The sequence below is a fragment of the Dermacentor andersoni genome, chromosome 4 (genome assembly GCF_023375885.2).
Source record: "Dermacentor andersoni chromosome 4, qqDerAnde1_hic_scaffold, whole genome shotgun sequence".
In the NCBI taxonomy this organism is placed as follows: domain Eukaryota; kingdom Metazoa; phylum Arthropoda; class Arachnida; order Ixodida; family Ixodidae; genus Dermacentor; species Dermacentor andersoni.
The window spans coordinates 1,544,186-1,570,623 of NC_092817.1; the positions used below are offsets into that span (position 1 = coordinate 1,544,186).

The following is a 26,438-nucleotide window of genomic DNA, read 5'->3' on the forward strand; positions in this document are numbered from 1 at the left end:
GCCATGGCACGCGCGCCGCGCTGCTGCACCGTGGACGGCGTGGTCGCCTTCATTGGCGTCGTAAGCGCGGTAAGTGGCCCGCGGCCACGGGGCTGCGGACCGCGACTGACACGCGTCCACTCGCAGCTGATCCACGTGCTCGAGTTCTTCGCCTTCTGGTACCTGCTGGCCGCCTTCTTCATCCTGACCGGGGACGCGCACCGGCCCGACGACCACTTCTGTGAGTGCCGCGAGGCCACAACAAGCCCAGTGTGATGACGGCGCTTGCCGCCGCAGGGGGGCTGCTGTACCCGGCGCTGCTGGTGCTGCACTCGGTGCTGCAGGCGGCCCTGTCCCTGCTGCTCGCCGCGGGCGCACTCAAGAGGCGCAAGGCGTACATCCTGCCCTGGATCGTCACCAGCATCGTGGAGTGCGCGCTGCTCTTCAAGTGCAGCGTCTTCCTCGGCCTGCGATCGGTATGCGGCCGCGCGCTCGGCGCACGTGCAGCCGTAATACGACGTCATGCGTGCGACGCAGGTGCCCGCCAGCGCGTGGATCACCGCGACCACCGTGGCCTTCTCGAGCGTCCAGGTGGGTCGGTCGGAGGTCGCCCGCCACGCTGCTCACGCTCACCCTTGCCCCGCAGCTCTTCTACGTGTCTTGCGTGGTGCTCTACTTCCGGAGGCTCAAGAAGATGGAACGCGAGATCCAGCCGCCGGAGGTGTACAAGTGCCCGTGATATCCACAATAGGAATTGGTATGCCATTGTTGCTTTTAGCGAGGCATCCGTGTGGGATATAACAACAATATGTCTTCCTAAATATGACAATTCCCGCTTACGTGTGCCTTAATATCTGTATTGCGCACAACTTTTTTAAAGTTCCAACAAATTAAAAGAAAAATTGCGCGGAGCATATCACTCAAAAGAGGAGGACATTACTTGAACGAGAAAAAGATTCAGTAACTTTCCACTTGTTCATTAGGTACACAGTGAAATTGCCAAGTGACCACCGAACGTAGTGAAGTCATGCCTGGTTAGTGAATAACCTTAAGACTAAAGAAGCACTTTTTTTGATAGCTGTCCTTAAAATGTACTATGGAATACGTTGGCATTCCAGTTGTTTCCCAAAACGCTTATTCTAGCAGTTCAGGGCTACGTTTATTTATTTTATTTTATCTATTTGTAGTATCTCAAGGACGCGTGAGGAGGGGCTCTACATAAGCGGTGGGCTGTTTTTGCATATTAGTTTTACAATGGTGCGTTTCAAGGGGGTTGGGTTTGACTGAAGCACGCCGTTGGCGGGAACGCTCTTCCAGTCCTTTGAGGTTGAGGTTGAGGTTTATTTTCCTTCAAAGATGAAAGAGGGAACTGCGACAAAAGGCAGTAAAGCCTGACGAAGTCACAGTTCCCCAAAACAGTCGATACAGCAGTGAACAACACAGAAATAAATATTAAAATAGTATGATAGTGAACAAAATACATTACATCAAACGACAGTATTACCATGATAAATATTACTTTTGATACAAAGACAGTGCACCATAAATCAAAGGCAGTGTATAAACATGGCATGAGGTCGCTAAAGAAAACACACACACAGACAACTTGACACGAAAACAAGAGATGCTTCGCTAAGTAAAAAACATATTATATTGAATCAGTGCTGATTAGTAACTTTTTTATGTCTTTTTTAAATTTGTTCTTAGGGAGATCGACCATGACACTTAAAGATGGGTTATTGAGAACGACTGGAATCTGGTCATCGAGTTTTTGTTTGCCGTAATTTGTCCTAGTTTTAGGGACCAAGTTTCTGTGTTGCCGAAGGGGGTATTTAGTAGGAGGGCGGTTTGGAGCAATGGAATACAAACGATTACGATGGATGTACTGTAACAGGCGAAATATGTAAACATGGTTTGCTTTAAGTAAATTATGCTTATGATAGAGTGGTAATGTTGGTAGGTTTTCCGGCCTACCATGGTAACGCTCAATAGCCCACAATGCCTTCTTTTGCAAAAGCAATAACTTCTGAAAATTACTTATTGTTGTAGTGCCCTAGACAAGTGCACAATAGGACAATTTGGGAAAAAATAGTGCGTAGTATATCGACACTTTTAGGGGAACGGACAAGAGATCGCTGGTCCGGTAAAGACAACCAACAGTTTTACTAAGGTCCGTAAGAAGTTTTGAAATATGCACGTTCCATGATAAATGTTCATTAAACTAGACACCAAGAAACTTCTGAGTTGTTTGTTACCTGTTGCAGTTTTGTGTTGGCGTATATTAGGTTAAGTGTGTAATGAACAGAGGCATTAATAGGTCTGAAAATTATGTGCCTGGTTTTTGACAAGCTTAAACTAAACTTATTCGCCTGCATCCAAGCGTATAATTTTACCAAATAAGCGTTCACGATAGTTTCTGATTCCGGCAGAGTACGCGATGTGAAAAAAATATTTGTATCGTCAGAGTACATAACCAAATCTGGAGAATCAGGTATGTTACAGATGTCGTTTATATACAATAAAAACAAAAGCGGACCTAATATAGATCCCTGCGCAAACCCTTGGGTAATGCGCAAACGGTTCGAAACAAAATTATTCCATTTAACCAATTGTATTCTGTTATTTACGTAACTTTTCAGCAGATGCTGAAAAGGTATGACAAGTGCAAAAAAAGGCCTTTTTGGAGGTGAATAAGAATACAAATTTTTACTTTACCTTATAATCACATTTTTAGGCAAACTGGAGTGTTATATAACGTGTAACATTTTGATATATTTTTATTTAAGATATGTTTATCAAATATGGGTATGATGCCAACACTCGTAAACTTAATTTATCCCGGAACAATGTAACAATTTTTGGCACTCATATAGAAAAGACACTGACCCCTGCAATGAACCAAACCTTACGAGACAGTGTTGATAGCTAGGTGACTAGAGACATGGATATAAACAAGACGAGGGGACAGACGAGCGCGGGCTGAGTTAAAACCTTACTGCCAGAGTGGTGTCCTGTCACCATCATGGTTACAGATATGTAGAGCATATGAGGAGACAAACATCACTAGGCAAGAGCAGGAGTAATGCTAATGAGTCTTCAGGAACTTTAAAAGCGTAATGATGAAATAACAAAACAAATGCTCTCCTGATAGGTGTGCATTCTTATAAAATTATATCAAAAGTTGTACAATTCTATTGAAGATTCATTGCATTGCCAACTACGTAAGAAATAAGCGTGCAAAGTACCATGGAATACGAAACTAGTTATGCTGTTGGCATATGAAAGAAATGCGAAAAAGTGTGTTCTGAGAAAATTAACGAAAACGAATTGAAACACCTGCAGCGGCTCATATAAAACATTGAGGAGTGATAAAATTCACCATGTTTGTAGCATGTCTATTCCTCATTCCTGTTTTTGTCTAATCTTGCCCATGGGGCACCTTATATTTATTCTTCTAGGTTAAGTACTGTACAGCTAGGCCTTCACGTTGAGCGGCCGGTGAATTCTAAGACATTTTTTTTTTTTACTTTGTAAAAGGCGTGTTCTATTCTAACTGGGTTCAACATATCAAGTGTGACGTCTTAACATTGCTGAAATGATGGTGAGTCAGATACAGCAAACTTGAGAATCGGAAGGTTCATATAGGTGTCTAATTGGTTGTCTTTTTCCAACTCGTACTATTGAAGCACTCATTCTAGGCAAGACAATGTTTGACAGAGTGCCAATATCTGTAATTGTTTCATGTGGAGCTTTATTCCAAGTTCCTGCAGTCACCCTCCCCTTTACCTACCAACTTGTGGGCCCCTCTTCCGACCATTTCGCGTACCCGTCGTCTCCCTCGCCTTCGCCCCCCAATCTTCGCCATACTACAGGTATACTATAGTACAAATGAGAAGTACTGCGTATAAACAAAACAAAGAAAGGCAATTTGCTATTTATTTAACGCATAAAAAGCCAGGAAAGTGTCAGTGACATGTTTTACACGTAGTGCGTCCCACTTGTGCGAGTTTGTGGTTGTCACAGATGGATACATACTTTACATGCTTTTCAACCCTTATTCCTTCTTTGAACACAATATTAACACAAAAAAAGAATTAAATACAGCACAATGCGAACATTTTTCTGTTACACATCAAGTCGGTAGCATCAGCATCATTTTCACAGGCACTAGGTGGTGGGGTACAAGTTTCGCTTTATCGTTTGAAAGAGGCAATGCAACTGAAAAGTTTTTGCTGCGAAATGTTCTGAAGGAAATCGCACATTTAAATAGGCAGAAAAAATTGAGTTTTTCGCAAGACAATTGAGTTTTCAGCTTGGCGTCATACATTTATTGTGTGCATGAGGAACGAGGAAGCATTGGAAGTAGTACCGGCTTGAGATGCGTTTTGTCGTAGTTTGTTCCGCTTGAATGGGTGGTAGAGGCTGGTACAATGTTATCTGTCCGAGGTGACATGCGGATGAATTTCTGGAAAACAGAAGTACGGGTGACTTGCGGCGTGGTGCAAGGCTGGGGACATAGGTTTCTTATTTCAGTTTCGATGAGTTATATGTGGATTCATTGTAAAAAAAACTATAAAAATGCTGAATTGTACGGCGCGGCTATGCACTGGTTCAAGCATGTTAATATTGCTACAAGGCGCTGCAGTAGCGAATGATGATGGGAGGAATGCCGAAGACGACGATCGCCGATAGTCGCGTGCACGGGCTCCAACTTGTATGCCGGTCTTTTGCCTGTTGTATATATCTTGTAAATATACTGTAAAGCAGCTTTTCTCCGCGTAACATTTTGGTGGAGGTGCGGGTTCTTCAAGTTTCAAGACGGATTTAGGCAGCGGACGCTCCTTGACGGCATCTGCAACGCCAGTGCAAGGCGGGGACGAGAATGCTTCGGGCAGGTCACCAACCGTGCCTCAACCGTCCGCCGCCAACTGCCCCGTCGTCTTCACACAACCGCGTGACCCAGGTACATTTTCCGGCTCTGACAACACCGATGTCGAAGGATGGCTTCAACTGTACGAACGGGTGAGCACCAGCAACAACTGAGACCAGACTCTGATGCTAGCAAACATCGTATTTTACCTGGCGCGCAAGGCACAAGTGTGGTTTCTGAACCACAAACAGGAACTTACGAGCTTGGAGGTATGTAAGCAAAAGCTCATTGATCTGTTCGGCAAGCCCATAGGACGCCGTCGTGCTGCACAGAAAGAACTTGCATGTCGAGCTCAGACTTGCACCGAGTCCTATGTGAGATACACCCGTGAGCAAAGGTATACGGACGAGAGTTTCCGCGATAAAACTCATTTTTTACTCTGCCTGTGAATGCACCTTGAAATTGAAAGCTGCAATCCAAACTTGGCATTACGAATTTTCTAGTTCACTCGTCAGTTTCCATGTATGCATGTTAACTACGAAGAAATTCAGTTCGTTCGGTGACCCTGTGGACCGTCTACTTTTGCTCACGGATGTACATACAGGACGAGCTCGCGCTTTGTCGCAAAGTCGATTACAAGATGCCGGAAACGGATAAGGTTGCGCATATCCTCAAAGGTATATGACGCGTTTACACTCCTAGTTTTCAAGAGCTCATCCGCACTGCAAGACTTCATAAATGAATGTCGACACTTGAAGAAGCAAAAAGTCGCCTCGTTACTCCGAACTTCACGCGTCTTCCGAACACGGCTGACATCTAACTGCGAGGACCTCCTTCTCCCACCCGTTCCACCCGTTCCTGCTGCATCCGACAATATTGTGCGCATCATCCGCCGCGAGATTGAAGCTGCCTCCTAAGTTCCCTTTCCCCTCAGGGGCGTCTGCGTCAGCAGCAGTGGCGTAGCAACAGGGGGGGCCGGGGGGCCGTGGGCCCCGGGTGCAAGGGGCCAGTGGGGGGGGTGTCATATGCCTGAAGACACCCCTCATTCCGCCGGCTTGACTGGGCGCAAATGGCAAAGAATGCTCCAGTATCCAGTAGCCCGAGCTCATGTACCCGATGCGTTGCGCCGCAGAATTGTCGGCTGCAGCTCTATCAACCCCCCACGAAATGGTTGCACGAATGTGCGGGCTAAAAAATTTAATTCGCGAAATGGTCGCTAAACTATTCGCCTTAGCGGAATGTTTCATGTGGGGTGCGCTCGTGCCACGCGTTCATGCTTGGAGCAGGAGTCGCTAAACATAGAGTAAGGCGTTGTAAGGCGTTGAGGTTCTTGGGTCCTTCCGTTCAGAGCGCGCAGCGAAGACGAACAAAGACAGCAGCAAGAGGGCGTTCAACGAGCGCACGCGGCGCTCTCGTTCACGGCGAAGCGTTCGTTGACAGCGACGTTGCATAAGTACGGCCGTCAAAAGTCGCGAATGGGATTCTCTCGATTGTCTTCAGACTCGGTGCGGCCGAAGAGTTTGGCGGAGTATGACTCGACAGGCTGTATTATAGCTGTATATAGTCGCAGGCGCCGTGATGTTCAACTCGCTTTTACTTCCCCTCTCCCGCTCGCTACGAGAAGCCACTGCGAAACCTGCCGTTATGTTTCACGCTTTCCTTCTTACCCTCGGAAGTTTCAGAAAACTGTTGTTCTTGCGTGACTTCATGTCATGAGTACAGCGTCTGTGTTAGCTGCACAGAATTTTACAAAAAAAAAACGCGAATTTTGTAAGGATATTTCCCGATATTCTATGAAGTTATGTGTCTTTGTGATTACTAGGAACTCGGTAGCGTGGAAACTATGGCAGATAAGTAATAATCATATCCTTAATAATCCCTTAATTAGTACTTATAGAGGAAGCACTTCAATTCCAGAATTGAGGAATCAAAGTCGTATTATTAAATCAACAAAAACTTCTTACACAAAATCGTTTTGGGTGCTACAACCTACAGTACTTTGGCACTGCGGGCGGCGCCCAGTATGGTAGTAGCGAAAGAAAGAAATATGAAATAGTGGACCAGTGAGGTTGATCCCTCAACCCTCTCCATTGCGAGTACAGACCAACAGGTTTCGCTGGCACGGGCTTCATCGCGGTCTTTTTTTTTTTTTAATGGTGACGTGCTCTATTCTGTTCCCAATCTTTTGGTGGTACCGCAGCTCGGATAATCACGTTTGTCCGTATAGCAGCAAATAAAAACAAGGCTTTATTGATCACAATGAAGAGAACTCGTAATTGTCATTACAATGGCGCCCGCGCAGCAGGGAGGCAGGTGGCGTTTTCCGTTTTTCTAATATGGCGGGGAGATCAGCGTCACTGAGACACAATTTAATTTTCGTTTTCGTTCAGGGCGGCCCACAGCCAGAATACTGTGGGGCATGGTAGTTACGACGATTTTTGTGAAGTTGTTGTTGGGCAAGATGTGAATGTCGGCCTTCACTTTTGCAAATGCAATGTTGCCGCTAAAATTAATTTGGTAATTAAAACATTATGAAATGTTTGTTTTACTTGTGACGTGAGCCGTATTTGCCACGATGCCGCATTTGTATTGGTTACCAAGCCTTACAGTCTGACAGAAGATGTGCACATAAGCTTATCACAAGTTATCAGTGCAGCGCCCTGTGTTATTTGGCGCAGAAAAAACTGCGTGCATTGGCCTCGAGCTCTACCACTGGAACAGCTGGCGCCACCGTCGGCGTGACGTGCTATTAGGGATCACACGGACATAGCGGCCGCATCGGCTGCTTCGGGAGCGCCGAAGCGAGCTGAAAACGAGAGTTTTAAATTCCCTCGTACGCTGCGGTCCTCATTTATTGGCGAGATTTTCCCGCTTCGAGGGTCTCCTTTACAATGATTGAAAGCATTACAAATGTTAGTGGAGCAACATGCTAGGCTACTGCTCGGTGCCGCAGTGCCGGACGTACGCACCGGAGCCCGGTGTCAGCCTTATTCATACGTAGCCGCAGGACAAGAAGCTGCGTGAAGCTTGGCTCGCGAAACATAAAACCGGCAAACAGTCACCGGCTACAACTCGGGTATGCAGCAAGCACAGACGCGAAGAAGATTTCTGCTACGGCGCCGGGTCTGCGATGCTCGAAAAACGCGCACTGAGACGCTCGCCCGAGTCCGCTGCCCGACTAATGTCATTACGGTTTGGTCTATGAACTTGTCGATGCTATAGATACTGGCAAGTTCACTGGAGTGGAAAGGGAGCGGTAAGAAGCACATTAAAAAAAAGCATGGCACATGGTCATGTTTGCGTTATGAATTAATGCACCGGATAACAAAAAAAGAAGCCGCGGGAAATCGCAGGCTGAGAACAATAAATATATAGTGCGAGGCAACTCGAGAAATAATATTGAAACGTCCAAGAATTTAGAAAAAAAAAAGAAGATTGAGTCATCGCTACGGCACATCACAGGCGTAGGCGTCGAAGTCTCTACAATGAAATTATTTTTGAACTGCTCTGATAGCGCCCACGCAACAATGGTCGCTTGTATACTGTCAAATGCTCACATTTTGCGGCCTAAAGCTCATGGCATGGTGCGAAAACGCGCACGCGGCGAAAGCGAAAAAGTGCGCGGACAAGCGTGCAGACGCGCAGTCGGTCGTTGCGAAGCTGTGCGATCGCTGCCTTGAGGCTTCATTCTATTACGCTCCATTTAGTTATACAAACACTATAAGAACATATTTCACATAGTTTGCTCTCAGAGTTTGCCTACCTTTCACGCAAGAAGCCGGTTCGGGAGACTCCATCGCGGCGACCGCGCACTGTGGCGTTCACCGTACATATTCGGTAAAGAGATAGCGTCTGTAAACGATTCTGTGCTTTCAGTTTGCCCAAGGTTATTATTTAGACAGTAAAAAAACTTCTCTAGTTTTGAAAGTACTTACAGAAATGTCCGGGAAAGCTCCCGCGTGGTGTTTTCAGTGTGCGCTGACAGCAAAACCTATGAGCAGCGCGCCGCGTGATCCCTCATACTACGCCAGCGAGGCGCTTCCGGTAGATGGCGACTCCGTAACTCCTCACCGCCAATACTTGCTGCATTCGCGATCTCTGGGAAAGAAAGCGAAAGAGAGGGGGACCCGGCGTACGTGCGCGGTATCCAAGGCGGCTGTACTGGTGCTGAAACCCGGAAATTGTCGATATCCTCGCCTTCCTCGACTACACCCGGGGGGGGGGGGTGACAGAAGACCTATGGGCCCCGGGTGCCAGACGACCTAGCTACGCCACTGGTCAGCAGCCGTTTGGTGTGTTGCGACACCACGTACCCGAGCACACGAGGGTCGGACCCTCCCGCGTGTAGCCGTACGCGGCTTAGCCGTGTCCGGGGAAAGGGGGATCCTGGGGGTTGAGCCGATGTCGGGTGTTCGGATCTTTAAGGCCCCCCGGCGGAGGCAGCACACCTCTCTGGCCTCTGCTTCACGCAGACGGCACCCCCGGACTGACCCACCCGGGGGAACTTGGTAGTTGCCTTTTCCTGTCTCTCTCTCCCTACAACCTTACTTACTTTCCACCTTTCCTGCCTTCTTCTGGCTTCTCTTTACTTCCAATTTTTCCAGGCAGCAAGGGTTAACCTTGTGTGAATAGCCAACCTAAGTTATTTCATATTTGGTTATAGTGGTAATGTACAGCTGGAGTTTGCAGGTCGTGTTTCACAGGTCCCGCACATCCCCTTGTAGGACTCCACGGTGGGTGACTGGCGTTACTGCCGAAATCTCACATATCTTTATGGGTAGCTCCTCCCCCCACTCCCTGATCGCCATTAGAAAAGAGGGCGCACCGATGAAGTATTCCAACTTTTTGGTCGGCAAAAAGAATCTTTCCCTCGTTTCCACGTGATCCATTCTTAAAAAACCAGCTAAACCAGTGCGAACAATCTCACCATTCCTTGTATCGAAGTCTCTTACCGAAGTGTTTGGTCCAGGTTATAAGGCGTCGAGGATGGCTAGCGGTTACCTCCTCTTGTAGCTCCGCGATCAGAAGCAATTTGAGAAACTGCGTGAACTAGTATCATTTGGGGAGACCCAAGTAGTAGTAACCCCGCACCGCACGATGAATACCACCCGCGGCGTTGTCTCGGACGATGATTTGCTGGAGCTCACTGAGGCTGAACTCTTGGAGGGCTTCAGTGAACAGAATGTTATAAATGTCAAAATAATTAAGATGAGGCGAGATGGTAAAGAAATTGCGACCAAACACCTAATAGTCACCTTCAATTCAAGTGTCCTGCCCGAGTCAATCGAAACCGGGTACATCAAGCTCCGTGTTAAGCCGTACGTGCCAAATCCGCTCCGATGATTCGAATGCCAGTGTTTTGGCCACAGTTCGCCGAGCTGCCGAGGCCGTCAAACTTGTGCAAAATGCAGTGCGCATGAACACACCACTGAAGCTTGTGAGAACGCTCTCCACTGTGTAAACTGTGATGGGGAGCACGCCGCGTACTCGCGGTCGTACCCATCCTGGAAAAAAGAAAAAGAAATTGTAACGATCAAAGTCAAAGAGAATACATCATTCAAGGAGGCACGCAAGCGGGTTTCATACCTGCCCAAGAAAACCTTTTGCCGATGTGACGCGTCAGGGGGCAGCGACACAACGGCTTCCGGCGGCTGTCCGACCCACAAGCAGTGAGTCGGCAGTTACGCCATCTGCCCCCGCGGCGGTTGCAGCTAGCGCTGCTCCGCCAACCCAGCAGAAGGGATCATCGACCCCGAAGGTAGGCGCAGCCAAGGCTGCCCCAACCTCCCCGACCCCTTCCAGCCGTGGCAACAGCCGGCGCAGCCAAATCCCTCAGGGAGCCCCATCGGCCTCCGGGCTGATGGGCGCAGGGGTCTTGCCCTCCGAGGCAGGACTCTCTCGGAAAACGCCCTCGCAGGAGTGCGTGTCCGGCGTCTCACAAGCGGCAATGGACACCTATCCTCACGGCGCACCAAGCGCCTAAGGAGCGGCGAGGCTTCCTCGAACGCAGGGCAAAACCCCGGTTACAGGGCCTCGAAAGAGCTCTGTAATCTAATCTCTGAAATCTCTGTAATTACTACTTCTGTTTGTGTACACACAGCACCTATTTGCTTCCAATATGGATACACAAATTAATCAATGGAACGTCAGAGGTCTTCTTAGAAACCTTGACGATGTGCAAGAACTCATCCACAAACACAATCCAAAAGTGCTTTGTTTACAGGAAACACACTTAAAATCGAAACACAAACTTCCTCCTACGCTATGTTACGTTTCGCAGAGATCGCGATGATGCTGTCGCATCATCGCGCGGTGTTGTTATTGTTGTTTATAAAAACATAGCGTGTCAACGTTGGCAGCTACAAACGTCCCTTGAAGCAGTGGCGGTTCGAGTTGCTCTCCTAATCAAACTCATCACCATTTGCTCGCTTTACATAGCCCCGCATTACCAATTAAACAAACATGAATTTCAGTCCTTTATAGATCAATTGCCCGAACCTTATGTTGTTCTTGGTGATTTCAATGCACACAGCAGCCTGTAGGGAGACTCTCGTATCGATGCGCGAGGTCGTCTCGTTGAACAGTTCCTTTTTTCGTCCGGTGCGTGTCTGCTGAATAAGAAGGAACCCACATATTACTGTCTTGCAAACAGAACCTTCTTTTCTTCAATTGTTCTTAGCCTAGTTTCCCCGTCTATACTGCCTGAACTTGAATGGGAAGTTACCAACAATCTTTACGGAAGCGACCCCTTTCCCATACTGCTAACACCTAAAGAAAACGAATATCCACCACAGGCTCCTAAGTGGAAGATTGATACAGCCGAATGGGAGAAATTCCGAACTCTCACTAGTATCTCATGGGATGAGATGTCCTCGGTAGGAATTGATGCTGCGGGAGGAGTATTTTACAGCCTTCATAATAGATGCCGCATCTAAATGCATATCAAAAGTAAATAGCTTGGCATGCAAACAGCGTGTGCCGTGGATGAACGACGAATGTAGGATCCCTCGTAAAAAAAAAAAAAAAAACAGAACAAAGCGTGGGGGTAGCTACGAGCGTCTTCCACTGCGGAGAATCTTATTAACTTTAAGAAAGTAAAGTCCCAAGGCAGGAGAACGCGCCGACAGGCCAGAAGAGAGAGTTGGCCGAAGTTTTTATCGGACATTAACTCGTATGCAGATGAGGCCAAAGTCTGGAACAAGGTTAATAGGATAAGAGGGCGACAAAGATATTCACTCCCTTTGGTAAATACACAGGGCGATAAACTGCAAGATCAGGCAGACTCACTTGGGGAGTACTTTGAGCGTGTGTCGAGCTCAATCCCCTATTCCCAATCCTTTTTTCAGCATAAATAAATAGAACGTAAGCCAATATCATACGAAAATCCAGACAGAATGAACCGTATAACCGGCCTTTCAGTACTGCCGAGTTGAGAGCTGCCTTGAACACATGCAAAAGCACTACACCGGGACCTGACAGAGTCATGTATGACATTATCAGAAACTTACATACTGACACACATGTTACACTACTCACACTTTTCAACACTATTTGGGCTGCGGGATACCTCCCATCCACATGGAAAGAAGCGATTGTGGTTCCTGTTCTGAAGCAGGGAAAAAACGCTTCCTTGGCAGCAGGTTATCGTCCGGTAGCTCTTACAAATTGTCTGTGTAAGCTTTTTAAAAAAATGATTAATCGCAGACTCATACATTTCCTTGAACTCAGCAATATGCTCGATCCCTATCAGTGTGGCTTCAGACAAGGGCGGTCGACAACCGATCATCTTGTGCGCATTGAAGGATATATCCGCGATGCATTTGTACACAAACAGTATTTCCTCTCGATATTCCTCGATATGGAGAAGGCATATGACACAACATAGCGTTACGGGATCTTGCGAGACTTGTCGGGAATGGGCATCTGTGGAAATATTACTGAAATACTAAGGCGCCAAACAGACGACACAAGAAGAGACACGGACGAGCGCTTATGTTGAAAATAATTAAAAGCTATTTGTCGAATCGTACCTTCCGCGTGAAAATCGACAACGTATTATCGCGACCTTTTATACAAGAAACTGGTGTACCCCAGGGAGGCGTACTCAGTCGCACACTCTTTATCGTTAAGATGAACACACTTCGTGCTTCTGTACCACCGGTCATTTTTTATTCCGTCTACGTGGACGATATACAAATAGGTTTCAAACCCTGCAACCTCACAGTGTGCGAGAGACAGGTACAGCAGGGCTTAAACAAGGTGTCCAAGTGGACAGACCAAAAGGTATTTAAAATCAACTCCCACAAAAGTTCTTGTGTTCTCTTCACAAGAAAGAGAGGCCTGCTCCCAGATCCTTGTGTAGAACTAGGCGGACAACAAATTCCTGTCAACAAAGAGCACAAATTTCTAGGTGTTATACTTGACTCCAGGCTTACTTTCATTTCAGCCAAAATGTCTTAAAGCAAAGTGTCTAGAAACAATGAACTTACTTAAAATCCTATCCCACACAACATGCGGTAACGACAGGAAGGGCCTTTTGAATCTTTACAGGAGCCTAGTTCGATCACGAATAGGTTATGGTGCTGTAGTATATCACTCTGCCGCACCGAGCGCGCTAAAGACGTTAGACCCCCTTCATCATCTGGGTATCCGCCTGGCCACTAGCGCATTTAGAACAAGCCCTGTTGAAAGACTATATGTAGAGTCAGACGAGTGGTCACTCCATATTCAGCGAACATACATCAGCTTCACATATTTTCTCAAAGTGCGCTCTAGTAAAGAACATCCGTGTTTCACAACTGTAAACGACTTGACCTACGAAACAGTTTTTCGCAATAGACCCTCCATGAGACTTCCTTTGTCACTCCGTGCAAGAGAACTTAGCGAAGAAATGGATGTCCCAGTTCTCGAACATCGCCTAATGCCTCCAGCAAAGCCTTCACCGCCCTGGGAGTGGCAGGTATTAGACTGTGACGTGTCCTTTGTAGAGGTCACAAAGCACGCACTTGACCTCGAAATCGCTATGCATTTCTGTGAACTTCAATCGAAGTACTCGTGCTCAGAATTCTACACAGATGCGTCAAAATCACATGCTGGTGTATCTTATGCTGCTGTTGGTCCCTCTTTTTCTAAATCTGACGTATTGAACCCGCTAACAAGTATCTTCTCCGCAGAAGCCTATGCAGTACTGTCTGCAGTAAAACATATAAATAAATTAAAACTCGACAGAGCTGTAGTATTTACAGACTCGTTAAGTCTTGTAAAAGCGTTAATTTCTTTACAAAAGCATACAAATCCTGTTTTCATTGAACTTTACTCGCTCTTATGCAATATTTATCTATCACATAGACACGTAGTAAAATGCTGGGTACCTGGCCATAGAGGCATCGAGGGTAATGTACTAGCTGACAAAATGGCCACATCACTCACATCACTAACCCCTTTTCCTACGGCTGCTGTCCCTGTCACAGATCTGAAGCCTTTTTTAAGAAAGAAACTGCGACAACACTGGCAACGCATGTGGAACGCAGAGACAAATAATAAACTGCACGTTATAAAGCCACAGTTAGGTTTTCGGCCCTCCCCAACAATATCTCGGCGAACAGATGTCCTATTCTGTCGCCTCAGAATAGGGCACACATTTGGTACCCACAATTTTCTGTTTACTGGAAATTTACCGCCGGCCTGTGGTCGATGTGGTGAGAGGCTCACCGTCCTCCACGTCCTCTTGGAGTGTCGGAAAGCCGAATCTGAAACAAAGAAACATTTTCCTCTTGCATATCATTATTGCGTCCCTCTTCACCCAGCTATGTTTCTTGGTAAAGAAACGTTTTTTAACACCAAAGTAGTCCTCAATTTTAAATGATGTTGTCCTACGTGTTATATGCCCATTAAATTATAGCGCATCTTCTTTCCAGAGGATGCCGCTGTGATAGTTGTTCTGTATAGCACATGCCTCTAGGCACTTGTGTCACAAGGGCTCTAATGAGGCCATGGTGCTCTAGTGAATTTTAGAATCTTGTACATTTTTATATGGTATCATTATTTAGCAATGCACCTTAATGCTCATAGCACGTCTTTTGTCATTGCTATAATCTTATTACACATAGACTTTATGCACATTAGAGCGACCATTTTAAGGCCCCTTTACAGCCACATCACATCAACTTCATAGAAGTCATAACTCCACTGCAAACTCATCAACGCTGGCTTGGCGCTCTTTCGCCATACCTGGCCCTTGCGCCAATAAACACCACATATTCATTCCAGTTCCCCTTCAGGTGCGTAACCCCGATGCGTACCATGCAACCATTTCGCTTATCCAAAGCGTTGTGCGTCAAGAACTAGCAAACGCCGGGTTGCAGACGCTCTGCTCAGTCAACGGACCTGGCTACCACCCACCCGCCGCACCCGAGTTATACAGAAGCCCATCCGTTCGTCCTCGTTATCAGAATTGCGCCGAATGGCGCACTTCCGATGACAGGCCTATCTGCTTCTGTTGTGGACGCGTTGGACACATTTACCGCCGTTGTCGCAGTGCTTGAAATTGGCAGCCTTGGCCGAGCTATGCAAACATCCGATGTCCAGGTGGTAGTTTCCGAGTGCCAGTACGCAATGACGACGACAGCGCTCCGCCATCATGGTCAGCACGGTCAACCCACTACCCTTCGCCATTCCGACACTTGCCCACCTGCTCACCTCTGCGTCGTCGTTCTCCGTCATACTTCCGCCGCTCATCGGAAAACTGACGAGCGCGGTTCCGAGAGGTGAGCCTGCCACGACGACCCAACCAGAAATTCCTCTCCTCACAACCTCATCATGGACATCACAGCCTCTCAACGTAGACGTGGACGGCGCACCTGTCGTCGCACTCATTGGCACTGGCGCCCACATATCGGCCATGAACTCAAACCTCCGTATTCATCTGAAGAAAGTTCTTATTCCTGCTCCGACCGCTGTAGTCGGCGTAACCGATGGTGCGACTCCAGCCGTTTCCGGGTTGTGTACCGGTTGTGTTTCGTGTAACTGTTGCCGGACGCCACACTTCAGTTTTGTTTTACGCCTTGGATCAGTGCCCCCATGCAATCATCTTAGGACTTTCTCTCGGCACATTCGGCTCTTATTGACTGCACTGCAGGGGTTATACTGCTCGCCTTACCTCAGGCCATTGAGCCTTGTGATCCTGCGCCGAGTCGGCTGTGTTCTGCCGATTACATTCGTCTACCATTTGATTGACTGATTGAAAACTTTAATATTTCACTGAGATGGGGTGCCCGCCTCTTAACCTACACGTAGGTATGGGGGGGAGGACGAAGCAGTCCCCGCGCGTTGAGGACGGTGAGTCTTGATGGCCTCAACGGCCAGGCGGATTGCTCGACGCTGGTCGTCTTCAGCCTCGCTCTGGAGCAAGGCCTCCCAGGCTTCCCTACTGTCAATGTTTTCCTTAGCCCCTGGGGAGCCAGCACACTCCCATATTATATGGTTTAGCGTACCTTTTTGCTTACAAATTTTGCAGAGGGCGTCATTATAGTAGTCCCTCGTCTGTGTTAAATAGACCCGATGTGGGGATGTATAATTGTATCCCTGGAGGCGCCGCCAAATGCGAGCGTCCTCCAGAGAGAGAGACCGATGCGGAGGCGGAAAGATTCTTCTTTCGGCTTTGTAATGATCTACAATTTCCCTGTACGTGATGATGCTATCTTTGATCCCTGGAACTGGCTGCTCTAGAGTTGCCCGGTGGTAGAGTGCTCGGGCGAACTCGTGAGCGGCTTCGTTGCATGGGACTTCTTCATGGGCCGGAACCCAAATAAAAGTTATGTCCCTCCTTGGAGGGTTTTTGAGTAGAATTTGAAGGGCTTCTTCCGAGATTCTGTCTTTGTTAAAATTTCGGATAGCTAATTTGTTATCGCATAATATTACTCCCGCTTTTGTACCCGCACAAGCGAGCGCTACTGCAACTTCCTCGGCTGTACAGGCGTCCCTCGTGCACGTGGAACACGCTATCTTAACGCACCCGTCGCCATTACCCACCGTCGATACCGCAGCCCCGTCTCTGCCGCAAGCGGCGTCCACGTACGCTACTTTATGCGCCGGTGTGTTTTTAAGTTTATTTACTAGAGCCTTAGCCCTGTGAGCTCTCCTCTCTTTGTTGTAGATAGGATGCATATTTTTAGGTAGGGGGCGATTCGGAAGCGTTTACGCACGTCCAATGGGATGTCCTTCTTGTCAGTCGGGGCACCCCTGTCGCATTGGATTCCTATCCATTCCATGATTTTTCTCCCTGTTTTAGACTGGCCTAATCTTTCCAACTAAGACACTCGTACTGCCTCAGTGAGCTCAACTAGCACGCTGTGAACCCCCATTTTGAGAAGGAGGTCTGTCGAGGTCGAGTCTGGGAGCCCTAGGGCTCTCTTAACGCTCTTCCTAATGATCGCATCTATTTTATCCTTTTCTTCTCGTTTAAACACGAGTTACAGTGTGGCATACGCTATTCGGCTGGTAATGAAGGCTTGCATGAGTCTGAGGAAGCTGTTCTCTTTGAGGCCCCTGCCTTTAAGCGCAACTCTCCTAAAGATCCCCGTGACCTGCGCCGCATATCCTTCTAACTTCTTGATTGTCGTGAGGTTGCATCCATTTCTCTGGATATACATGCCCAGAATTCTGATTCCCTCCACCTTGAGAACCTCATTTCCGTTTACGAAGACATTGATGGGTATACTGCTCCCAGCGTACCTGTTTGCTTACAAATTTCCAATTTGCTAACAATCATGCTTATCGAAGCTGAGGTCCAGTTTGCCAGGGCGAACGGGTGCAAGTGAACGATATTTTTCCGGCCCAAAACATCATCACATGTCGTCACCTTGCCATATCTCTTTATATTCCCCACCCCGCCACATCCCCTTGTATATCAGCGTGTTCTTTAACAGTATTAAACAAGTTCGTCGTTTGCGCCACGTACGTCCGCGTCTTGTTCCTTATGTTGGTCAGTGTAACACTAAACGCAATACAATCATGAACGTCCACCAACTAGCCCGTTCATTGCTTTACTAAATAACTGATCCTGCTGCTATTCATTCGAACCCTACCTGATCTTGTATAACATAACGAAGATGATAACGAATAGCGTCGAACACAGTCGGCGATCGTCGAAATCTGCTCAGCGGGTCAAGCGCGTCGGTTTTTATACATCAGTCATGGAAGGTTCCAGAGCAATCGCTGGGGCCCGCGTGCCTTCCAGAAAGTACTACACTATTCGCATCGCGCGATGAAATCAGATCACACAAGGTGCGGTGACAACAGACAGCGGATAGAACCATCGATAACTTTCGAGAAACTTCCGATACATGCAGGCGCGTCCGGCGCTTACCGCTAATTCAGTGATCGGCTTCTTATGTACCAGGTCCTTCTGTTCCCTCCTCAAGTCTAGGCTAATTCGCGTTCTTACCATCCTATGGTAACTGCAGCGCACTTAGCCGAGCACGTCCACGTCTTGTATGATGCCAGGGTTAGCGCAGACTATAATGTCAATTTCATTTCTAGTCTCGCCATTCGGGCTCCTTCACGTCCACTTTCGGCTATCCCGCTTGCAGAAGAAGGTAATAATTATCCTCATATTATTCTCTTCTGCAAACTCTACTAATAACTCTCCCCTGCTATTCCTAGAGCCTATGCCATATTCCCCAATGACTTGTCTCCAGCCTGCTTCTTGCCTACCCTGGCATTGAAGTCGCCCATCAGTATTGTGTAATTTGTTTTGACTTTACCCATCGCCGATTCCACGTCTTCATAGAAGCATTCGACTTCCTGGTCATCATGACTGGATGTAGGGGCGTAGACCTGTACGACCTTCATTTTGTACCTCTTATTAAATTTCACAAGACCTGCCACCATCTCGTTAATGCTATGGAGTTCCTGTATGTTACCAGATATATCCTTATTAACCAGGAATCCGACTCCTAGTTCTCGTCTCTCGGCTAAGCCCCGGTAGCACAGGACGTGCCCGCTTTTTAGCACTGTATATGCTTCTTTTGTCATCCCAACTTCACTGAGCCCATTTACTGCCCTCTAATAGCACTGCTAGACTCGTCTCACTAGATAACGTTTTAGCGTTAAACGTTGTCAGGTTCAGATTCCAATGGTGGCCTGTCCGGAACCAGGGATTCTTAGCACCGTCTGCTGCGTCGCAGGTCTGACCGCCGCCGTGGTCATTTGCTTCACAGCTGCTGGGGACTGAGGGCCGGGGTTTGCTTGTTGTATTCATATAGGAGGGTGCGGCCAAGTACTGCACCAGGGTGGCCAATCCTGCTCTGGTGAGGGAGTGCGTTACCGATTCTGGTCACCGGGACCAGGCCGCACTCCATGCCTGTTTGTGCAATTTTATGAACACGCGGATTTTTTTTTATCCGGTGTAAAATTGCGCGGCACCGGGATTCGAACCACGGTCCTCTTGCACGCGAGGCGGATGCTCTACCTCTACGCCACCGCTGCCTGTTAGATAAGAAGCCGATCAATGAGTTAGCGGTAAGAGGGAAAATAGAGGAATTCCGGATCAACCTACAGAACAGGTATTCGGCTTTAACAGAGGAAGAGGACCTTGGTGTTGAAGCAATGAACGCAATCTTATGGGCATCATTAAGGAGTCTGCAATTCTGCAATAGAAGTCCGTGGCCACTCCGTTGGAGAGGATGCCAGTAAGCTATCGCAGGAGACGAAACATCTGATTAAGAAACGCCAATGTATGAAAGCCTCTAACCCTACAGCTAGAATAGAACTGGCAGAACTTTCCAAGTTAATCAACAAGCGTAAGAGAGCTTACATAAGGAAGTATAATATGGATAGAATTGAACATGCTCTCAGGAACGGAGGAAGCCTAAAAGCAGTGAAGAAGAAACTATGAATAGGCAAGAATCAGATGTATGCGTTAAGAGACAAAGCCGGCAATATCATTACTAATATGGATGAGATAGTTCAAGTGGCTGAGGAGTTCTACCGAGATTTGTACAGTACCAGTGGCACCCACGACGATAATGGAAGAGAGAATAGTCTGCAGGAATTTGAAATCCCACAAGTAACGCCGGAAGAAGTAAAGAAAGCCTTGGGAGCTATGCAAAGGGGGAAGGCAGCTGGGGAGGATCAGGTAACAGCAGATTTGTTGAAGGATGACGGGCAGATTGTTTTAGAAAAACTGGCCACCCTGTATACGCAATGCCTCATGACTTCGAGCGTACCGGAATCTTAGAAGAACGCTAACATAATCCTAATCCATAAGAAAGGGGACGCCAAAGACTTGAAAAATTATAGACTGATCAGCTTACTGTCAGTTGCCTACAAATTATTTACTAAGGTAATTGCAAAAAGACTCAGGAACACCTTAGACTTCCATCAACCAAAGGACTAGGCAGGATTCCGTAAAGGCTACTCAATAGACCATATTCACACTATCAATCAGGTAATAGAGAAATGTGCGGAATATAACCAACCATTACATATAGCTTTCATTGATTACGAGAAAGCGTTTGATTCAGTCGAAACCTTAGCAGTCATGGAGGCATTGCGGAATCAGGGTGTAGACGAGCCGTATGTAAACATACTGAAAGACATCTATAGCGGCTGCACAGCCACCGTAGTCCTCCATAAGGAAAGCAACAAAATCCCAATAAAGAGAGGCGTCAGGCAGGGAGATACAATCTCTCCAATGCTATTTACAGCGTGTTAACAGGAGGTATTCAGAGACCTGGATCGGGAAGAATTGGGGATAAGAGTTAAAGGAGAATTCCTTAGGAACTTGCGATTCACTGATGATATTGCCTTGCTTAGTAACTCAGGGGACCAACTGCAATGCATGCTCACTGACCTGGAGAGGCAAAGACGAAGGGTGGGTCTAAAAATTAATCCGCTGTAAACTAAGGTAATGTTTAACTGTCTCGGAAGAGAACAGCAGTTTACGATAGGTAGTGATATAGGTAGTGACATGATATCTCAGTTGAAATCAAGAAAAAGAAATGGGCATGGGCAGGACATGTACTGAGGAGGGAAAATAACCGATGGTCATTAAGGGTTACGAACTGGATTCCAAGGGAAGGGAAGCGTAGTGGGGGACGGCAGGAAGTTAGGTGGGCGGATGAGATTAAGAAGTTTGCAGGGACAACATGGCCACAATTAGTACATGACCGGGGTAGTTGGAGAAGTATGGGAGAGGTTTTCGCCCTGCAGTGGGCGTAACCAGGCTGATGATGATGGAAATATTCAGATTTTTTTTGCATTCTGCCTAATTACAGAATCAGTTTTCATTAATTTATCAACATCTGAAATATTCTATATAGATGAAACTTGCTAATGAGAAAATTCCAGAGCAACATAAAAAAATTCCCCGACAGAGATTTCTGTTGCTCAATACATGCTCTATAAAAGTATTTTTCCGAGCGTGAGAGAAGCTCGCGAATACACGAAAAGTGCCTCGAGCGGCCAATCGTGCGGCAACTAGACGGGAAAACGCTTACATACATACATACATACATACATACATACATACATACATACATACATACATACATACATACATAGACAGATAGATAGGTAGATAGCCATCGGAAAGTGCGTGAAGTACTCTAAGAAAGCTAATGCATAATGTTTAACGAAAAGCACACACGCATAGTTGTTTACAAGTCACGCGAGCGACGCACATGCAAGACGATCAAGTCCAGATCAGCCGGGGCGGACAGGCGAGTGGCGCCTTCGGGTGGGGAGGCTGAGAGATGGCGGCGCCTCTATGTTCGTAAGCAAAGTAGGCAGGGGTGCGCCGGAACTTGCGGAACAGATCGAGACACCGTCGCGGGGTGCTATGGATCGAATATGGTCGGCAGAATGTTGTCCTGGGCTCAGCACGGGAGCGCCTCTTGTGATAAGTTGGTCTTGTTTGTAGGCGTGCCTGGTGTTGGTCATGTAGGATGCGAGTGGTTCCGGGGCGCACGCAGTTAGAAGCGCCAAAGGGCATCGGCGGCGTTAGAAGACAAAGTACAAGCGTAGGTTTGTTTGTTTGTTTATTTCCTGCAACGTGGTTGACACTCGACTGACTGCGCCAGTAGTGACGTCGTTCCTCTCCGCCGTAACCGAGGCGCGCGGAGCAGTTTCTCTCCGGCTCCGCTCTAAGTAGGCCACACGTCGTACGTACTCCTGAGGAGTGGGCAGCTTTCGATGAACAACGCCGCGAGCAGAACCGGGAACGAGCTCGTCTACGCAGTGCCGATGATGCATCCCGGGCACAAGAACAGGCTCGTGCAGCCGAGCGCAAACAGCAACTGCGTACCGAACATCCGGCAGCCTACCAAGTCGTCGTTTAATGGATCGTCGGGATTAACCGAGTGATAAACACCGGAGTCGCACATTTCAGCTTCGCTGGTTAACCAACCGTACTGAGTGCATGGGCGGTGATTTGGTATTTTACATTTCATTAAAGTTTGCGCCGCAGAAACTTATGAGGCACGGCGCATTTAGGCAGCGTATTAATGTTAAAGAAAGCAGCGCCCCAGGCGGCGGCTGCGAAACGCCATTTACGACTGAGGCGCCATCGCTGGTGGGGAGACTAAACTGGCCCCAATGTTCAAGGCCCGGTATATATGCTGTCGAGTCCACTAATGCGTGCTTGGCTCACACTTGGATTTTCACGGTGGTCAGTGGTGCCAGCATCGTCCGGGTACCACGTGTCGGTGAAACGTGAAGTTGGTGAGCTGATGCGATTGCAGACGGTGTTTTCAGAATCATAAATAATTCGTGCACTGTGAGACCATTTGGACGGTGGCAGGAGAGTGGCGCCTCCGAAGATGGCAGCGTCAGACTTTAGCGGTTATTCAAAGTACGGAAAGCCATCGTAAGCGTCTGCATAAATAAATCCAGCAGAACCCATCTCAGGATGAATGTCGTCGATAATGGACATTGAAGAAATGCAGCCGCACACTCGAACTGCCGAAACGCGTCAGGTGTGAGGCATGCATGCTGCCTCGTGCGCACCGTCTGACAGCGCCGCTTTCGTGAACGCGTATACGCGCGTGCGAGTTCGAGCAAGGTCGTCGAATACACGTGTCGCGGGTTTACTTCCGCCAAGCACCAAGTAAATTCCAAAGTATATCTTTTCTGTCACTGAAGAGCAGAACATACCCAGTGGCACAGACCCAGTGTCTCATACATAGGGACCTAGATTATTCTAGCGGAAGCTTTCAAACCCTGTTCCTCCAGCACAGCAGCCCGATGCTCTACCCATCAGACCGTGGACTACCCAATGACTCAAGTTGGCGGGAAGCTATATATATATATATATATATATATATATAAAGGTAACCAACCCTTCCCCTAGCGAAACATGGTGGTAAGCGAAGCTTGTCCTGCGTGCACCTGACCTTCGTCACGGTTAAGTAACCCACAGGTAACGGTGCCGAATTGCTTCGGCCTCTCGCTACCAAAGCTCGGCATCTTCTCGTCGCTGCCAGTTTGCCTGCGCGCGGGCGGCTCTGGATCAGCGCGCCAACGGCGAGCCCTTTCACGGACGAGTTCTCGTCGCCACTCGTTGAGCGCTGCCGGTTCCTCAGGGGAACGCACAACGCGTAGCCGCCCCATTCGTTTCTAAGAATGAACTAAAGGGAAACGGAGCCGGCACAGTGCGCGCAAAACCCTTTCGTGCCTTTCCTTCCCCGGCGGAAGCGAAACGGTCTGATTGGTTGCGGAATCATTGCTCCGGCGCCGGGGTGCAGCTGTCAACTCATCAAACCGCCCTTTGCCGCAGCTTCTCTGCTCTGCCTTGATGCCCGATGCATCAAGGCTCATTTTATTTATTGTTTGTTAGCAACGTCCCTGCTCTCCTAAAGATCGCCCGTTATGTGACGCCATCGGTCAAAATAGGGTGCTCCTCATCCGACCGCCGTGACTCTTGAGTGGTGCTAACACTCCCAGTCTAGCACAGATAAATTCTGAGGTTAGTGGACGAATTGATGGCCGTCGCTGTAGGACAAATGGTAGGGTACATTGCACGCGCAATGCGAAGGTTGTGGGTTCGGTCCCCATAGGCGACAAGTTATGTATTCGTCCACTTTCATTTCTCTTTAACAGCGAAGCTGTACATGGCTCGTTTCCAGCGGATGAATGTCCGTGGACCAAGAACCGTGGGCAGATCCCGAAAATAGTGCAATACCAGGCCGGCCCGCGGCGGAGGTGAAGGAGGCTTCAAGAACGCCACCAACTTGCAAAAATATGTTTAATATCTTGGGTCCAAATACAACCCGTATCAGATATTAAGCTGACAAGAAAAGATACTACACTTTGACCCGCGTCGGCCATGTCTGCGTTCGCACCACCCTCTCTTTGTCGGCGTTCCAAGCGCTCGCGTATCTCCTTTCCTTCCGCTATCCAGTGGTGGCGGTCCCGTCGAAACGTCACGCGAATGTATATATCACGGTAAACGAGTCCGTATCTTTGTTCAAAATTCTGTGTCACCTCCGTATCGTATGCTAAACAGCTTCGCTGCTTATCCACCTTCCCATAGTAGAATGGCTCATGATTTTTTCTTCATTATTTTCTACATTGCAACTTCAGCCACAGCTAAATACCCTTATGCTTTCCTTGCATTTATTGCTTGTTGAGTTTATATTCTTGTGATTAACAAAAATCGAGCCCCTCTGTTTCCCTTGCTCTCGTTTATATATAAGCAAAGCAATGTGCGTGAAGTATCCTAAGAATGCTAATCACATTAAAAACAGGCCGGTCGGGAGAAAGCTGGCCATCAATGTCATCTCATGATTTCTGATAGACTTGACTTCACTACTGCTCGGTTCCCATTTCGGAGTTGCACAATGTGTCCTAAAACAAATAAAAAATTAAATATATGCATTTTCATTAGCTAGCTAGACATTGTGATTTCTCACGCAGCTGATTTCCGCGTCCGCTAGGAATGTGTATGAAAAGATAAAAAATCACTGGCAAACTAAAAGAAAAGCCTGTTGCAACAAAATGAACAATTGCTATCCAACGCTGGTGCATGCATGCAGTTTTGATTAAGACCTAGCAACTAAGACATTCGTACACGCCTCGCATACCACACTGCAGCTTTAGCCACCACTCCTAAGAGCTGCCATCAATTTTAACGCGACAGCGTTAAGGGTCCAGTATCGACATGTTTGCACAGTGCAAAACACGAGGACTGAAGGAAGAACACAACACAGGCGCTGTGTTGTGTTCGTCCTTCAGTCCTCGTATTTTGCGCTGTGTAAACGACTCGATATGGAATCGCCAACTCGCCCTAGCTTCCACCTCATCGAGGGTCCCGTGCCGCAGAAAGTCCGGTGTCGGCGTCCCGCGTCGACTGCCGTTTAGGCAAAAGTCGTTTATAACTGAAGGAAAAAACAGTCACAAAACACAAAGGACGAGAAGAGAGGTTCACACCACGGACTATCAACTGAGCTTTATTAGAAACGGCGTAGTCCCAGCAAGGCCAGCAGAGCATGCGCAACCACAGCATCACTAATCACAGAGCATGAAAAGTCAAGTTATTGCATCTATCGTAAGCGATCTAAAAAGGCAAATTCTTTTTCAAGTAAGCGCACCGAGGTTACTAATGCAGCCGCCACCTAATAAAGTGATGTAGTACGCTTCCAGGATTTCTTCTTCTTTGCCCTTGCCCCTACGAAGAATCGTTACATTGCTGAACAAAGGCCATTAAATCATCATCATCATGGCCCACACCAGAGGCCGCGTTTCTACCAGAAAGCTCGCCTTCGTGCATAGCGTTCGCCGCCAGCGTTTCTCGATAAACATTACGGTCACATAAGCTTACGGTCACCGGGAAGCGTGAGAAACAGTCAGCGATCTTTGAATGCTATCGCGTTCCACTCTTAAAGGCGAAGCTTAAGCGTCCTCCAAATTTTTATACGCACGGCAAAGTCACCGCTTAAGTGACAGCAACGTTTACGCATGCGCGCAACCATCAATCCATTGTAAAAGACGGCTTGCCTTTTTTCATTCGCAGGAATCTGTGCAGGCACAGCCAAAACACGGCAAAGTCTCATCAACTACGTGGGCAACAACACAGAAAAGTTTCTGCGTTTGCGTTCAATAGGTGAGGCGTAAACTCGTAAAGGCACATGGGATGTGTCGTCTGCTCGGCGCTTCTGGTTCAACCAATGACGGTTCCGACGCAAAATTCTTGGGGCCGGTCGCGTTTGCTCTCCGTGCATCTTCATCGCCCACGCTGCTAATTTCTAGAGCCTCTGATGGTCGCATCCATGACTGACCACGATATCTGAGCATAGGCAGTCATTTTATATATTTGCTTAGCCGAATCGATCGAACACGTGAATTAGATATGCGTGCTGTCGCATTTTTGTGGTTACCTTGAATGACGGCTCACACTGTCTTGTTCTCGAGTGAATTCTGTCCATGGCAACGATAAAGGTTTTTTTTTTTTACTTATTTCATCGTAATTTCACCAGCTTGTTCAAACATGCATGGTTTAGTAGTGGAGGCACTACAGGCGGCCAAGTGGTTCCAATACAAGCGTTTCCTTGACCTCTTGGAAAACCATTTAGGCGAGCATCACGCATGATAT

At 47.6% G+C, this 26,438-nt stretch overlaps 1 protein-coding gene, 1 long non-coding RNA gene and 1 pseudogene across 7 annotated transcripts in view; 1 reads left to right on the forward strand and 2 right to left on the reverse strand.

Moving 5' to 3' along the window:
• Window positions 1-25,949, forward strand: LOC126535903 (uncharacterized). Of its 2 annotated transcripts, none has more exons than XM_050182758.2 (6): window positions 1-69; window positions 127-220; window positions 277-455; window positions 517-570; window positions 626-736; window positions 25,860-25,949. In XM_050182758.2, exons 1-5 carry the CDS (start codon window positions 4-6, stop codon window positions 716-718), a joined length of 486 nt encoding a protein of 161 aa, XP_050038715.1. In that variant the 5' UTR covers window positions 1-3; the 3' UTR covers window positions 719-736; window positions 25,860-25,949. The 2 variants fall into 2 exon arrangements, with proteins under 2 accessions (XP_050038715.1, XP_054929288.1); XM_055073313.1 differs by lacking the exon at window positions 25,860-25,949 and adding an exon at window positions 23,948-24,133.
• LOC129386077 (uncharacterized) overlaps window positions 1-26,438 on the reverse strand; it is a 105,377-nt gene that overhangs the window by 12,336 nt on the left and 66,603 nt on the right. The window contains exons 3-4 of one of the 5 annotated variants that reach the window (XR_011893759.1): window positions 14,527-14,598; window positions 4,349-4,444 (exon numbers count right to left, since the gene is read on the reverse strand). The exons of 1 other annotated variant lie outside the window; for it this stretch is intronic. This is a non-coding gene — a long non-coding RNA (uncharacterized lncRNA). The remainder of the gene's footprint in view (window positions 1-4,348; window positions 4,445-14,526; window positions 14,599-26,438) is intronic. 3 more of the 5 variants (XR_008613550.2, XR_011893760.1, XR_011893761.1) reach the window with 3 other exon arrangements.
• LOC126536077 (U2 spliceosomal RNA) lies at window positions 23,996-24,175 on the reverse strand (annotated as a pseudogene).

Coding starts and splice junctions, on each gene's coding strand:
- LOC126535903 (XM_050182758.2), top strand. CDS start 4: ATGGCACGCGCGCCGCGCTGCTGCACCGTGGACGGCGTGGTCGCCTTC. Junction 221..276: donor CCGGCCCGACGACCACTTCT/GTGAGTGCCGCG, acceptor TTGCCGCCGCAG/GGGGGCTGCTGTACCCGGCG. Junction 571..625: donor TGGCCTTCTCGAGCGTCCAG/GTGGGTCGGTCG, acceptor CTTGCCCCGCAG/CTCTTCTACGTGTCTTGCGT.